This window comes from Thermobia domestica, chromosome 9, assembly GCF_964235325.1.
Source record: "Thermobia domestica chromosome 9, izTheDome1.hap1.1, whole genome shotgun sequence".
NCBI lineage: Eukaryota > Metazoa > Arthropoda > Insecta > Zygentoma > Lepismatidae > Thermobia > Thermobia domestica.
Window position 1 is genome coordinate 108,946,374 of NC_137462.1, and position 16,942 is coordinate 108,963,315.

Consider the following 16,942-nt stretch of genomic DNA (forward strand, 5'->3'; position numbering starts at 1 on the left):
AAGTACTGAGAGGTCCTCTTGTTTTCATTTCGTAGCTTTTTTATGTTCATTTTTCGTTGTGTCCAAATACTTTTTTTTTTTTTTTGTACTGTCAACAGTTGTTATCTTTCGTTCGATATTATAATGTATAATTTTCATATTTTTTAACATGTACACATGCAAATAAAAGACCGTATTTGCCCCTTGTTTCCAACATAAATCAAATCTGTTATCTTGTTATGTACACTGCAAAGTAGCGGTTCTTTTGTTTTTGTTCGAGGTGTCCAAATACTTTTTTTACCCACTGTATATACCTTATACTGGAATGCAACATGCAAGTTTTAAAGGTTGGAATAAAAACACATTTTCCTTATGAAAGATCTCCCTGCATGTTAGTTCTGCACTTTATTTATCTCGGGTATAAGTTCCTTTCTCACTAATTTCTTATTAGATCCAAACTTTCTGATAGTATTGTAATTTAATGTTTTCCCAGTTAAAATAACTAGCAGTATCACGAGTACATCACGTGAAGAAAGTTGGTTTGTACGTCGAGATATTTTCTTAATTAGTATACAAACCGAAAATAGTAGTAGATTTGTACCACTTCAGGTTTTAGTAGAGAGATTAGACTGGAGATGGGATATATTCTTGGGACCTTAATTGATTTAGAAAATAGCGTTTCGCTATTATCATTTTTACTCTATAGGAATCAATGTTAAAACCGGAAGTGGTTCATTTCTGCCATTTCCGGCTTGAATAGAGGATAAGAGAGAAGATGGTAACATATAACGCTAAATTTGTTCCAAAAATAACAAGAAACGTTTCTCGCTATAATCGTTTTGGCTCTAAGCAGGAAGTTGTAGTGAATTTCTGTCACTTCTAGTTTTAGTAGAGAGCTAAGAGTGGAGGTGAAATACACTCTGGGACGCCGAATCAATTGCAGAAAATAGCTTCGCGCTATCTATTACCGTTTTTGCTCCAAGTGATCAATATTTAAATCAGATATGCTCCATTTCCACCACTTCCGGTTTGTATATCACCTTCATCGAACTCTATTCCTAGCTTCTGACCACCTGCCGCTTGGCTGAAGTTGATGGTGGTCCATCAAGTACTTCGTAAGATGTTTTGTCTTTCGGATGGACGAACATACACACAGATTGTGTAAATATATATAAAGAAGTTGAGGTAAATCCAACTATTATTGTATAAAACTGTTTTCATTTAAAATTACCATAAAATCAAGTTACGGCACTGAAAAAATAAATACAAAGGAGTTTCACGGAAAATGTTGCTATGAAGAGCGGCGCGGTGTCAGAAAGTTCGAGAACCACTGCTGTTGGAGAATGCTGAAATCAACAAACCGAACAAAATTAGTTTTATATAGACTGTTCGAGAAATTCTAAATGTCGGAGTTTTCCCTTTATTTTTCTCTTTTTGGGACACTGTGGCTCAGTTGTAGACCTCCTCTGGTGCAAAGGTCCCCGTGTTTTATTTGGGGTCATGAGCTTGTGGTGGACAATATCCTCTTCGTGGGTTTTCTGGGGCTCTCCTGTTTTCTACCACATTCTCATTCCACCAGTTATTTTCATAATCATTCATTTTCATTAATTATCTGTCCCATTTAGCCTACAGGATGTAAAACTAAAAAAATCATTTCTTGTTTATAAAAGTAAGATTAATTGAAAATACACGAAAACTGCCAAATACATAATAAATAAGATAGAATGTTTTCAGTTATTTCGCTGGAAAACGTGACAAGATTTAAAATATTATGTAAATTGAATGTAATACGCATCATTCGAAAGACTTAAAAGTATGTGTGATGTTTAAAATGATACATTTGGAAAGTATATATTGTTAATAGAGACTATGCTTGCGAATAGTTCCTAGATTTGTACACATAGAACGAGGGCTAGTTATGCTGTTTATGGCAATAAAACATAGCTTACAATTATGGATATTACGGTCGCGTGATACCGTCATCGTAGTAAGCGGCACCAGGTCATTCTTTGCAATCGTGCTTCACGAAATGTTAGTCGTGACATTGATAATTTACCTATCCCTGAAGGGCTTTATGGCATTCTTGTAAACGTATACGAACAATTCATAAACATGAAAAAAAAAAAAAAAATGCAAATGGCATGGCATGCCTTTCATGACCCCATGAACGTTACGTAATATATGTTTGTTGTAGAATATTGTTTCCATTCCTCATTAAACAATTTTAGGATTTTTTTTTTTCTCTGTGTTGATGTATCAAGGAAACGAGTTGGTGAAATTGAATATTTGATGCTTTTCAGTTTTCTCGTGTGTTTTAAAACAAAACGTGACAGCGATTCCCATAGTCCTATCGCTCGATTAGCATATCGAAATCTTAATAGAATTTCTGCAGTGTGGATATAAATTCCCGATTATTCACGAAATTGAGTGTCGCGGCAACCGCGGATAATCCACAAAATGGCCGAAAAAGGACAAAAAATTAACACGAAAATGCTTTTGATGAATTTTTATTTACAGTCGAAAGCCTACACATACAGTACAACTATGACTTATTAAGCAGTAGTTTCCTGTAGTTACAAAATTTTTAACTTACTTTTTAACAAAGTCATTTTTTTTTTGTTTCTCAAGTTATTAACACCTTTTCTGTATTTGTGATTAAAGTTTTATAACATTTAAGATAAAAAAAAAAAGAGAGAAAAGTTTTACTGTATTTGTTTTGATTTGGGCTGTAAATCTCTCTCTCCGTAAGTTTTGACTGCTGATTGATCAAGGCCTAAGCGAAACTACTTTTACTAAAAACTTGTAATTTTGACATTACATAAGATATGTGACGTAAGGTACCATCAGAACCGGATAAACATACACCTGGATCAATCACCTTCCCTCCTAAAATATGTAATTTTAATTATATTTCTACTCCTCGAATTTGGGGTTGCTGTTGCCCGTTCAGTTTTAATACATGTTTTTTTTTTTTTTTTTCTTTTTAAATCGAGCTTTTGCAGTTAATTGTAAGTTGCAACGACTAAATTGTCGTCGACAGTGGATCAAATACTTAGTCATGGTTAAACAAAATCTGAATAGTTATACATATATATAATTTTAATTAATAAACAAACAATAATAGACAATAAACAAAATTTAATAAACAAATAATTTTAAAATTATATATATATATATATATATATATATATATATATATATATATATATATATATATATATATATATATATATATATATGTGTGTGTGTGTGTGTGTGTGTGCCATATACCTTTTTCTTTTCTGTATTGGGGATATTTATATATAATTATTAAATTTATTGGGTAAGAGATCCGAATCTTATATGAATGGTTGTCTTATCCTAATTATTTTAAACGAACTCGCTCGTGGCTAAGTGATTAGCGTACGCCGGTGTGAGAGACCCGGATTCGATTCCCTGCGGTAGCTTACGTGGTTCGGATCATACGTTAAGTTACAGGTCCACGTCTTATAGTCTCGCTGCAGAAAGGAGCGCTAAAGTCAAATCAAATCATATTGTTTTTAAGGTTTCACACATTCGCAATGTAAGTGACCAATATTCCTAACGAAATCGACACGAAAATGCATATGAGCTCCCTTGTGGCTATGTGGATAGCGCACGCGCCTTTGGCGTGGGAGATCCGGATTAGGGAGTCCATGTGGTTCGGATTTCACATAGCCACAAGGGAGCTCACACTTTAGCTAAAAGTCAGCTAAGTAGAAATAATTCCTTGTCAACGCAGTAAAACTTATCAAGTTTTCCATCCATCTAAAACAACAAGAAGCTAAGAACAGCAGTCATAAAATTACATTTGGCTTAATGTTTCTAAACGTCATTGATTAAAAACTATCAGTCAGATCACATAAAACTTTCACATTGTTTGATACAATAAGTTTAAAATGAGCTTAAAGAATATGTCAATCTTTTTAAAATTTCACATTTCCAATTCAGAGGAACTAAAATCATGGTATTTCTTATGCTATGATTTGGCACTTTAAAACCTATGTTTTGTAAACAATATTCACTGATATAAATGTTATCTAGTATTTTTTGCATGCATACTCTGTCGAAATTTTTTCGTCTATTCATAAGGCTTTCTAAACCCCAATAATCAGTCCAATATTCATAACTATGTGAGTAATAGCTCATTTTCATTTTAAAACATAGAAGTCGAATAAAACATTTTTGCACAGATTCAATCTTGCTTGTGAAAGTTTTAGAAATGCTGTTCCAAATTACCGAACCAAATTCTAATTTTGGTCTTACAAGTAATTTATATAGAAATACATACGTTTTATCTCTTTGAAATACAGACCACTGTTTAAAAATAAAACCTATTATCCTTCTGGCACCTTATACAATACAATTTATATGATTAGAAAACTTTAACTGACTATCAAATGTAATACCTAGGTCTTTAATAATGCTTACTTTCTCAATTTGTACACCGTTGACCTCATATTTACTGACATAATATTGAGTTTTATTGGTGTATGTCATAAATTTTGTTTTCTTATCATTAATTTTTAGAAAATTATTTCTACACCACGTGTTTACTGCATTTAAGTCTTGTTGTAGTAAATAATTATCGAACTCATTGTTGACTAATCTGAACAACTTCATATTGTCAGCATATAGGAGAATTTTAGAGTATTTTATTTTTTCTGTCAGGTCATTTAAAAATAAAGAAAATAAGAGAGGGCCCAAGGGCGACCCTTGTGGTATTCCGTTTTTTACATAGCCTACACTAGAATGTACAGGTCCGATTTTAACTTCGTAAGTTCTGTTTGACAGATAGCTTTCAAACCAGCGAATGTAGAAAGGTGACAAACCTAACTTGGATAACTTGCTAATGAGATACTTATGACTGACAGAGTCAAAAGCTTTTGATATATCTATGTATATTACATCGACTTGCAATTTATTTTTCAGTGCGTTATAGGTAAATTCTGTAAAATGAATTAGATTTGTTACAATTGACTTGCCCTTACAAAAACCATGTTGAGACTCATTTAAGATATTTCTTACATTAAAATATATGTGTTTATGGATAATAATAATATATAATAATAATAATAATTCCTATATATTACAGCCCTGAACTGTGATCTACCGAATGACATTTAGCTGTGGCACTCATTGCTCTGTCTTTTCGACTACAGATAGTACTCATAAACCCACATTTCATTCTTTCTGTATCATAGCAAGCATCTGAGTCGCGGCTTTTACAAGTTTAACACAAAACTTCATCGCCTCTCTGCTGAATACTCCTGCATTTTGATCGTTACGCGACGCTCAGTTTTTTTTTTTTTTTTTTTTTTTTTTTTTTTTTTACTTCGAATGTTTATCTAATATTATCTCCACCAACCCTTACGTGCGAAGACTCGTTTTCCGTCGCCTCTATTGTACCAAGAAAATCACTCATTACTTTCCAGGTAGACCTTAAATATATATATGCTAGTTTCAATGTTTTGATTGGAAGAAAATATGTTTACCTGATAGCTGCTAGGATGATGATATTCCGTTTGAACGTATCTTTTGATACCGCTGGTCCCTGTTTCGGAGCCTTCGAAAATGTCCATCCGCCTTTCTCCCGTGTCTTCACCATAAACGACTAGTAGTAAGAGCAGAAGTAGTATCCATCGTATAGGGTTCACCACTAATTTTTCTACTGTCATCGTACTGCTTCCAGAAGTTCTGAAATGAAATATATATTTAGTCATTTTGAAAGCGAATTATAGAAAGGTATCAGCACATGATTTACTTTTAGCAAACAGAACCAAAATTTTAGATATTCATGAGGTAGAAGGTATGAAATAAAATAAGCAAATCAGTAATAATATCGAATAAATCAAGTCAGCCTGTAAAGAAATACATCAAGAAAAATACAGTTAGGTCTAAAGCATTTTATTGAAACAAATGAAAGCGAGCTTTTACCATTCGGCACGACATGCATTTGGAAAAACATATCTGTCTGTTGCACGATATTTTTTGTAAAAATTATCCGATTTTAATGAACTTACTTTTCGTATGGTTTGTATGTAACTTAACAAACAGGCTCATTGTTTGGGACTGAAGGTGCTTGTATACACAATAATGTATTTTAATTTTCCACCATAACCTTTCATTAAAACAATATATTCTATTTTTATGGTGCCTTAATATATACAGTATTATTTGAGGCTTGCTAGTAGTGCCTATTGCTTGGAGTTAAAATATTTAAAGAATAAGAGGCTGGATTTACCTATATTAAAAAAAAAAAAAATCCATGATAAATTTCGTAGGAGTTTTCTGATTCTGATTAAACATAACATTTTTCCTCTAAAAATTATGTTTAGTGCTTAAGGTAGAATCACTGTAGAAAATGTATGTTATTTGCATTCAACTGGCACTTATTATTATGCAACGGCTACTGGCCAAAGTTGGTAGGACACGACCTTTCAGGCACCTCTAACAAGCTCCAATCAACCCCAACGTGGTTAAAAACAAACAAATAAAAAAATGACTACTTATTAACATATACTGTCTTCATACAATAGATGAGTATATTCAGGTTAAGTAGTAAAAAAGTGAAATATAATTTGATAAAGAAAAGTATAGCACAGAAATAGTTGTCTATAATTTTCTTTTATGATAAGTTGGAACGCATTGATTGTGAATTTTTTTTTTAATGTATTGATATACTGATAAATTGACCGTCGATTAGACTATCGTTAATATATGCAGATCATCTATGGAACAGCCACTTTATTAGAAAAAAAAAATAATTTGGCATAGAGTAGTACAGATCGATGGTTAACTCGAAAGGTAAATTCACCGCTAAGTAGTAAACTGAGGTAAATTGAATCAGCTGCCTTTGTTCATTTCTTTTGTACTTGAGGCATGTTTTTTCTGATAAATTAAACAAGCTCTTTTTTTCTACGTAAAGAAAATTATGGATGTATAAGTTACGGAAAACTCCATACACTAACTTTTGCCAGTTGCCAGCCACTGACATGAGTGTGTGTGTTGGGGGGGGGGGGGCGAGGCATGTGCCCCGGGTGCCGGATTGGGAGGGCACAAAATTGGGCAAATATTTGGGGGTGCAGTTTGGTTAGGTTGGTGAGGGGGGCATTAAGGCGACTTTTTGCCCCGGGCGACAACTAAAGTAGTTGCGTCGGTGTTGCCAGCAAAATTAACGTAAAAAATTTACGATTACGCGCGTAAACTCACGGTAATGTATGATTTCCTTAACAATGGAGGAGTCAAACGAGTTCAAAGTTGTTTGAACTTAACTTTAGAGGAAATATAGTCAACTCGGTACCAGGAAGTGATTCGAAGCTTATAAATTTAGTAAAGGTAAGACAGTAGTAGACAAAAGGTACGAATGCTAAACAGATGTTGATACGGGTATAAATTGTCTAAAATTTATAATCAAGATTACAGTTCATTCACTTTACCAAGTGTCTGTTGGTCTAAAGTGTTAGTATATGTAGGAGATATATATGTTTTTAAATCATTGTTAGAAAGTAAAAAAGAAAAAAGTATAATTATGGATATTGTATGGATACTTAGATAGGAATCTATTGTAGTATTACGCTGATGTAACTTTATGAGTGTGAGTTGTTAAATGGTAACCTAATAGAAGTTTTCTTGACACACACGACTACAGAATGGATTGAGAAAAGCTACTTACATGTTCGGTAGCAACTCTTGTAATGAAACAACTACTGTGTGATCGCACAGCGATTACAAGCGAAGGACGGGACGGACTTCGATGAAAGGACGTTGTTCCGGGGTGGTAGAGAAGATGAAATGAACAATCCAGAGTTGAAATATGTTGATGCAAAGATGTCTGCAGTTTGTCATTGTGGAAGGGGAAGAATTGGGATGTAGTTCTTGCTATACAAGGCATCATCATGATGCATTTAGACAAACGATGAGCGATTTTCAGTTGATGTCTCGGAAACAACACACTTCGTTGTTTGAGGCAACAGACTTCTCTGTTGTCTTTCATTTTGGTTCTTCTTTTATTGGCCATATGTATTTAAAGAAGAGAGCGATGAAATTTTGATGGTAGATACGTACTATTAATTAATTTGACTGAGTCTTCGAGGATAAATATCGAAGCTAAAAGAAATTAGAAGTTCAGATACATTCACAAAAAGCTTTACAAGTTAAATAACACATGATTGGTTGTACTCACTCATTACATTTTTTGGTTCCCAGTGCCACCTTTGCCCCATGTAAAATTTATAATGTTGTACATTGCATGTAGTAAAATGATCGTGATAATTTGAAATTCGTCAAAAACAGTATTTTTTGTTACATTTTTCGTAGTGCATACTTACTATTTTATGAAATATAGGGTTTACCAATAAAAACGTCAGAACTCTAAAACAATACATAGATGGAGTGAAAAGCAATTGATGACATTATATTTTGAAGATAATGTTTTTCAAATGTCCTCCTCTCCTTCGGTGAATGGATTGGATTCTGGAAGGTCCAATTTTGTACTTTTTTCCATACATATTGCGAGGTAAAATTTGTAATAGTGCGTTCAGTTTACGAGTTGTTCGCGGCCTATTCTTATAGACTTGAAAATTGAGATAATCAAATACAAAATAGTTCATGGGGAGAGATAACATAATCTGGGTAGCGAGTTCACGTCATCATTTCGCGACAGAACGTATCCAGAAAGTTTTCGTGTAGTAAATTCATAGCCATCCATTTCACCCACTTTGACATTTGGGTGAGATTATCTTTTAAACATAATATCATTGGTTGCTTTTCACAGTAAAGAAAGAAATATTTCATTATCACTTGTAGTTTTCATTCTATCTCATTTTAATTCAGGAGTATAGAAGCAAAACCTGCAAAATCCATTTTTCAGTTTCGTCAGGAAACGAAGAAAAAGTGACACCCTTATATTTTAGAGTTGTTGAACAATTTTTTGTTTAGTGGTAACTACTTAATCCAGATGAGTGAAATCTACCACTAAAAGAAAGAAAGAAAGAAAGAAAGAAAGAAACAAACAAACAAAAAAAAAAAAAACTTCAACAATCCTGAAACATGAGGGCATTTTTTCCTTCCATGACAAAATTGAAAAAAAATGGATTTAGCAGGTTTTGCTTGTGTAGGTCTACCCCTGACTACCCCTGATTTGTGAGAATATGTTATTGTTTTCAGTTTTGAGTTTTCAAGAATTAGCTCCTAGAAGTGTAAGCCAAGTAATATATTTACACTAGTAAATTATATATACATTAATTCAACTAATTACACTCGGCAGTGGCCATTTTATACATCTAATATGACATTCTAAGATAGATTTACTGAGACTGCCGCTTTCAATTGGAAATTTTTAAACTACAGTATATACTGACATTTTCAGTTTCTCCGAATCAAATCCCAACACTAAACATAAATGCAAAGAGATTTTTTTTTTTTTTAAATTGTAATTGGTGTGACATGATAATTGGAATTTTATTAGCTTTCTGCCAAAATTATCGAGTGATATGTTTACTGTCTTTCCAAAAAAAAAAAAAAAAAAAAAAGTCATATGTAATTGTACTGATTCATTTTCAAACAACACATTTAAACAAAACCAAATTTCTCTTTTGATGTTTGAAAGATACTACGAGTGGACAATTCCATAGTTCATAAAATAATTTTTAGGGAAACGATCATGTTACATTGCACCTCATTTTAGCATATGCTTCATTAATATTATTTATGTTTAAGTTATTATAGTAGAACTCCATTGGTTTTGGTTATTTGTTGTTCATATCATGTGTTAAAATAATGTATCCTTGCTAACGCTGTTAACTCCCGATATTCTTTTGTAAAAGAAAATCTCAATACATTCGAATTCCTGTGATTTTATTGTTGGTTGATTTGTTTGCCTTTGATGTTTTCGCTGTAGCAAGGACTACATTTGAAATACTGATGTGAGTTAACATAATTCAGAAGTTCATAGCTTAAACAAGAAGTTCATTTTGACATGAAACGATAATTTGAGCTTTATTTTTCTTTCTAATTCTAATTGTGTTTTTGTAGAAGTATGTTGTTAATTTGAAGGAATTACTAGTTTTGTTGAAATGGGTACAGTACAGACCCGTAGCCAGCCCAAAAGATAGGGGGGGCCCGATCCAATCAAATAGTTCATTTGCATTTAGAGAGGCCCAATCCGTAGATTCCCCGTGGATACGGGCTTGGTACAGTATTAGTACATTTAATTGTAGTGTAATTTCAAAACAGAGAACGTAACTGTAGCAAGTTTAATAATTTTCATAATGTCACAGTGTTCTTCAACTTAGACAAGTCACACTACTGTGCTGTGTTCCAGGTTCCATACTGTTCAGTCCGTACAAAGAAGGGGCAGATCTGCTAGTTAAATATAAAAATGCTTTCTGCTCAAAATATAACTAGAGTGGTTTAATATTTAAACTCGTAATAAAAGTCAGAAAGAAAGAAAAAATGTTACTTTATTCATATATAAATTCCATCTATGGATGAAATACTGTTTATGCAAAAAGATTAGCACTTTAACTAGTAATGACTTTCCCCATTTTGGAAAGAATCGTTCTTCATCTATTTTAGCAAATCTTAATAATCTCGTAAGTGTACACTGTATTTGCTTAACGTGTGACAGGTTTGATCCATGAATTTTCCCCAGTTATTGTTTTAAATAGCAATTAGTAATTTGATGCCCCATAGCTCAGAAACCAAATGTCTGGTGGAGGAAAATACTTAACATGCGTACTAAGGAAGTCAGGGTGTATCTCCACGCCAAAATTGGTCAAGATTAAATGTGTTCTGTAGATTTTATATATATATATATATATATATATATATATATATATATATATATATATATATATATATATATATATATATATATATATATATATATATATATATAGATTTTCAAACAGTTAAATTATGACGATTTCAAAACTACTTTCTGCATGTATTTGAATGGTCTCTCAGTGTATTACTGAATTCTTTAGGTTTACGTGTAAGTAATAGCAAAGCTTACTCATAGGGAGAGTGTTAGTTTCAAAACCCACTTCCAAAATGGTCAACTTTAAATTCGATAAAATATTTGACAAATTTCTAACGATTTTTTAAAATTTATATATAATTGGTAGTTTGGTCAAAGTACGTTTCCCATATTCTGTTTTTATGTGAACGTGTTTTTTTCACGTTCAGATAAAAACTCAATAATATTTCCGCAATCGATGTCGAAGCCAGTAAAAGATTTGTCGAGTAATATAAATATTATCATGAAATTATTATTTTTTTCTTTTCTTTTTATTAGTCTGTCACATATCACCCCTTTGTTTGCAAAGTGTCGTATCTGAAAAAAAATAATCGATTTTTGAGTTAAGACCAGCCCCGAATTTCCCTTTAGGAGCTCTATAATTCTCTTTAATAGCCGTATCTAAATTCCTAAATATAACCATGGAATAAGCAGTTTGATGTTCGTCGTATCTCAATTGTAGAGAATTAAATTTCTCTAGAACTCAAGATACGACAGTTTGCAAGAGAAATTAAGATAAGTTTCTATTGTTCACACAGAGTCGTATCTCAAAAGATATTTGTGTGTGTGTGTGTGTATTCACCTTAATCCATAATTTAATATGTTATTTAAGCAATCCTCTAATATTTATTTGCGTTCACAACTGGTCTCTGTGATCAAGCTGGCTTGTAGAAAGCAGCCTTTTGAGGTAGTGAAACTACAGCATACTGATTTCGTCAACTTCAAGGAGTTCTCCAAAGAACTTAGAATTCTACAAATTCTAGAATAAGAGGGAAGTAATGCAAGAGACGTAAACTGGAAAAATATAAGGGGCGGTGGCTCAGTGGTAGAGCATTCTCCTTTGGTGCATGGGGTCCTTGCTTCGATCCCAGCTCGCGCCAAGTGAATTTCGTGGTGGACAAACACCACGTGCGTAGGTCTTCTCAGGGTTCTACTGTTTCCCCCTACTTCCCTCATTCCACCATTTCATTCATTTCTCATCATCACCGTCTCCTTTAGTCTCGTTGGCATAACGTGGGACGTAAAACTTAAAAATTTCATTTCATTTCATTTTGGGAGAACATGATGGAAGTAAGAATTTGAAGAGGTAACCGACAACCAGCGACGCAACTATCGCCGGGGCCAAGAACTCGCCTTAGTCCTCCCCGTCCTTGATGAACCAAACCAAAACGCTCCTCGACTGCCAGATTATATTGGCATCACACAGTAGTGGTAAAGCTTGATTTCAAAATTGCAGTACATAATTTAATTTTTAGTACAAGATATAACACCAAACTAACTAGTATTTGATTGGCAAATAATCTGAGAGTAGCATGCTTGACATATTCTTATAGTCTTATCATAATAACTGCAAATCACAATGTTTTTGGAATTATATCGGGGTGTGTAGAATAAATCAAAACTTTGTTGCTTTGGAATAGAATATTTAATTATGACAAACGGTCAAGCTGTTGTCTCGAGTATTATACTCGGATATTTTAGAAATCTCTTAAATCGATATAAGTTAAATGCTTACACAAAAAGCTGGAACTAAAATTTAGCTTTGCGAGCTTTTTTGACAGCAAAGGTTTTTACGATTTCCTCAAAAGATAGCTTTGAAGCTAACTTATGCTTTATGGATATTATCTTAAGGTTGGTGAGTCATTATTGGCCTGTTAAGTTCCTGAGGTATTTTTTTTTATGATCTTTAGTTTGCTAAAACTCCTTCCCTTGCCTTATAGTGAAAATAAATATTTGTCCAGTTTTGCGTCCCCCAATAAGGCGCTCGTGGCACAAGACCCGTTTCCCCCCTTAGTTACGTCAGTGCCGACAACTATTTTCTACAAAACCAGCCACATACAATTAGACTGCCAGCAACTCCAATTTAAGCGCCTCAAGAAGAACTAAAAAAAATTAAAGTCGAACTTAACCTGCGAAAGCTGAAAGTTGCCCAAAACAAATATGCAGACTTAATATCTGTGCAACGGACCTATCCCTGTCATACGAATGTCTGAATACCAGGAATTTAACTTGTACCTTGACCATTAGGACGGTTTCAAACAAAACCGAGTTTCATTCTTTTTGTAGTTTTGTTACCTTTAGAACTTTTTTTTTTAATTACTTTATGGACATGGTTGAATAATTTTCAGTATTGTATGGAGGAGCTATTTTTTGTACTCAATTAAGTTATACTCATGCTTGCTTAAAAGAATGTTATTATACTCTAGTTTAGTTACGATAACTTATTTTTAATTTTATTATTTAGAAGCTGTCTTGAATTTTATTTTTCTTTCATACAGCTTCACATTCACTTAATAATGTCAATTTGTAGTATTCATTTCATACCACATTATTATTATTATTATTATTATTATTATTATTATTATTATTATTATTATTATTATTATTATTATTATTATTTTGGTGAAAGGTCATAAGCCTTATTAGTTAGTTCTTTTACTATTAATATCATGAACATGTTTAATTAATTAATAAAAGAAATAAGACTTTTGGTTCGATAGATTGTTTACTATTTTTTATAACTTATATCAAAAATGAATACAGCAACTTAGATGTACACAAATTGACAAATTTACAGTTTTCCAACTTATATTATTCATTATTCTTATATTCTAAGAACTATGCATAGTGACCTAACTCATTCTTAAAACTAACTTTTTTTTTTTTTTTTTTTTTTGCAAAGTGACGTATCTGAAATAACATATTTTTTATGCTTAGTTTTACAATATTATATAATTTGAACATGCAGTATTAACGAATGTACTTTTGGTTACATTGTGCCAAAAATTGATAAATATTTGTTGGTAAACACGAGCGTAACAGGAAAGTAAAATAGGTGCAAAATTTCAAATCGCTCTCCTGAAAAATGAGAAAAACTGAGATACGACAGTTTGCAAACAAAGGGACGATATGTATAATAATTCCACTTTAAATTTTAAAGCAAATTTTCCGTCTCGAAGGTATTCGCTGGTTTAAGATCTTACAAAGATAATCCTTTATAAAATCAGGAAATACTGCACCACGAAGTACCGTACTCATGTAAGTACAAGAGTTCGTAACGTAAGCCAAACGAAAAAGAAACCAGCTTCTGAATAAGCAACTGAGTTTTTTTTTTTTTTACTTTTTTTCTATCTGTGTTGTATAAATTTTCCTTTTCCTTTCATTTTTTTTTTTTTTTTTTTTTTTTTTTTTTAACGTTGTATCGCTCGCTTTCACATATACAAGAAATACTATTCTTTTCCCTTTCTGTAGTTTCTCATAGTGAATACATTTCAGGTCGTTATAGTGATATGTCCAGTGTGAAAGCGGGCGACATTTATGAACAAAAGGTGTCTGATTATGATCTGTTTCTAACAATATGGAAATTATTAACTCAGTTGTTTTCGTGAGAAAAAAATACTGTCATTGTTTTTGTTTTGTCAAGGTTTTTCTCACAGAATTTATGCAACATTATACAAGAAGAAAGTTGTTTTCTGAGCATAGAATTAAAGAGCCGGTATTCTAGTTTGAAGTTAACACAGTCATATTTTATATTCTAAACAATAGAAGAGAGATAGTCCGCGTGCCTACATCACATATAATACACGTGCGCTTGTTTCTGTTTGTTTACATGTAACAAAATCGAAACTTAATGTCGGCTGATTTATGGGTGTCATGTTGTTTGCCACGATTTTGCCACAGTATTTGCATTCCAATCTTATCATATCTCATTATCGTGAAAATCCACACCCACGTGGAGTAAAAGGAAGGGTTGGCAGGCACTTTTATTTTTGATCCCCTGGAACAAGTGGTAAATGTTCTCACCTTTGGGACGAGAGAGGTCTCATTAGACTCGTTGCTGAAAGTTCATTAAGCTCCAAACAAATAAACACAAAACATCATCAATATCATAATAGCTTAGTAAATTGATATAATTGCATTTCCTCTTTTAACGGAGTTTTAATATCTTCTCGTGTTACATAATGTTCTGTTCTCCGTTATGCGACGCAACTAAAGAACTGGGTCTTATATATTTAAGAAAAACGAAATATTTCAATTTTACGTCCTATGCTTATGCCGTGTAAGCTAAAGGATATGATAATGATGAAAATGAATGAAAAATAGTGTAATGAAGAAAGTGGGAGGAAACAGAAGAACTCCGAGAAAACTCACGCACACGGTTTGTCTACCACAAAACCCATTACACACGAGGAAGTTCTGAGTGCCTTGTAAAGTTTAGGAAACACAAACAACTTCAATTTATAAATTCCATTGTGAAGATCCGAGAAAGTAGCTGCACACACACACTGACTTATACGCTTGTTTTTCTTTGACAAAATTATAACTAAAGTCACAATAATAGATTGTAAATAATTTCTTTTGATTGCGTCACTGTCATTCAAAGTGTTTAGTCTGAGAATTACTTGGAAAGTTAAGCAAATATTTCTAATTTCTGCACACCGAGAATCCACCTGAGATACGTTCTTGTGAACGATTACGTCATAAAGCCAGTATTTTAAATTGTTCTTTGGTTTCTTCTCGGAGTAGTTCAGTATCAAATGAGTTATCTTTCGATTGTGGGATTCAACTTCTTACATTTATATGGTCTAAATTTTACCTTCAAGCGTTCGAGAGAATTAATGGTTCTAACTTAGAGAAATGAAATCTGCCCGTTTACTTCTACCATAGGTTTTATTGTCCCAAATGGTACACAGGGATTTCTTTCTTTATGTGGATAGCGTCCTCACCTTTGATGTGGGAGATCCGGGTTCGATTACCGGCGGAAACTCATGTGGATCGTAAATTATGTTAAACTGAAGGCCTCATAGCCCAGGCCTCATAGTCTACTGCTGAATAGGATGCTTAACTCAAATCCACTTCAATTCGTGCACATTCCATTTTGTTTCAGAAAGGCAATGGAGAAATTGCCGACCTTTGTATTTTAATAATCTCTGTGGGATTGATTTGATTTTCAGTTTTAGGGTCCCGTTCAGCATCGAGGCCATATGAAACATGGTCCTACAGTTTAACGTTGAATCCGAACCACATGAGCTCCGGCCGAGAATCGAACCCGGGTCTTCCACGCCAAAGACACGTACGCTAACCGGTTAGCCACAAGGAAGGTCTTTGTGTCGACTTGAAAATAGCCAAGTAACAATACAAAAGTCACTAAAATTTAGCATTACCAATAGACTAAATTTACCTCCTCTCACCAAAGGTGTTTAAAACATCGCTAAATCAGTATTTTAAAATCTAATTTTGTTTGATTTGATCTCTAGAAAATGTATGATTTTTAAAAAAAATATCGCGCCCCCTCCGGAAGGTTCGGGTCACCATTTGTCAGAATTGCTATCCCCCATATGGGTAGTCCTGATGATATGCCTAGATTTAATGTTGGCTACACAGTCGAACACAAACAAATTACTATTATATCGAGTGCTTGAATTCACCTTGAATAAATTTAATTGTGGCGTTAACAGCCTATAGCGCAGTAACCCAATAACGTGCTTGGGACAGTTTGTATTGTATGTATTCTGTTTATAAATGTAAGAGATTTGATTGTTATAATATGGTCATCTGGCAACCCTTAGCTTATGAGTCAATTTTGTATAATCTTCACGATTGTGATAGAAGATAAGCCAAGAGAACAATACCATGGCAAACAACACCAAAATCGAGTCGTGGTAAACAACACCATGGCAAACAACACGTAATCGATTTATGTATCATATACTATGTATCAGTGATGCCAGGTACATAGTCTAAAATTTCCCTCAAGGAGGCATAGAATTTCCCACACCGTAAATAATTTTATATAAATCAAATAGAAATAAAGTATAATAGTTCGAGATCTATGACAATATGCAACTCTGAAAGTTCATCTTTTGGAACTTTCGTAATGTACAGTAGGACAAAAATTCATTTCTTTATATATTTGATCCTTAA

At 33.1% G+C, this 16,942-nt stretch overlaps 2 protein-coding genes across 3 annotated transcripts in view; one reads left to right on the top strand and one right to left on the bottom strand.

Moving 5' to 3' along the window:
• The window catches only part of Setd3 (SET domain containing 3), a 331,102-nt gene that overhangs the window by 62,132 nt on the left and 252,028 nt on the right, over positions 1–16,942 (top strand). The gene's annotated exons all lie outside the window — the stretch shown is intronic.
• The window catches only part of LOC145694919 (uncharacterized), a 125,119-nt gene that overhangs the window by 22,141 nt on the left and 86,036 nt on the right, over positions 1–16,942 (bottom strand). For both annotated transcript variants that reach the window (XM_081771687.1, XM_081771688.1), the window contains one exon: positions 5,493–5,694. In XM_081771687.1, the coding sequence (XP_081627813.1) occupies positions 5,493–5,675 (183 nt within the window). In that variant the 5' untranslated portion in view covers positions 5,676–5,694. The remainder of the gene's footprint in view (positions 1–5,492; positions 5,695–16,942) is intronic.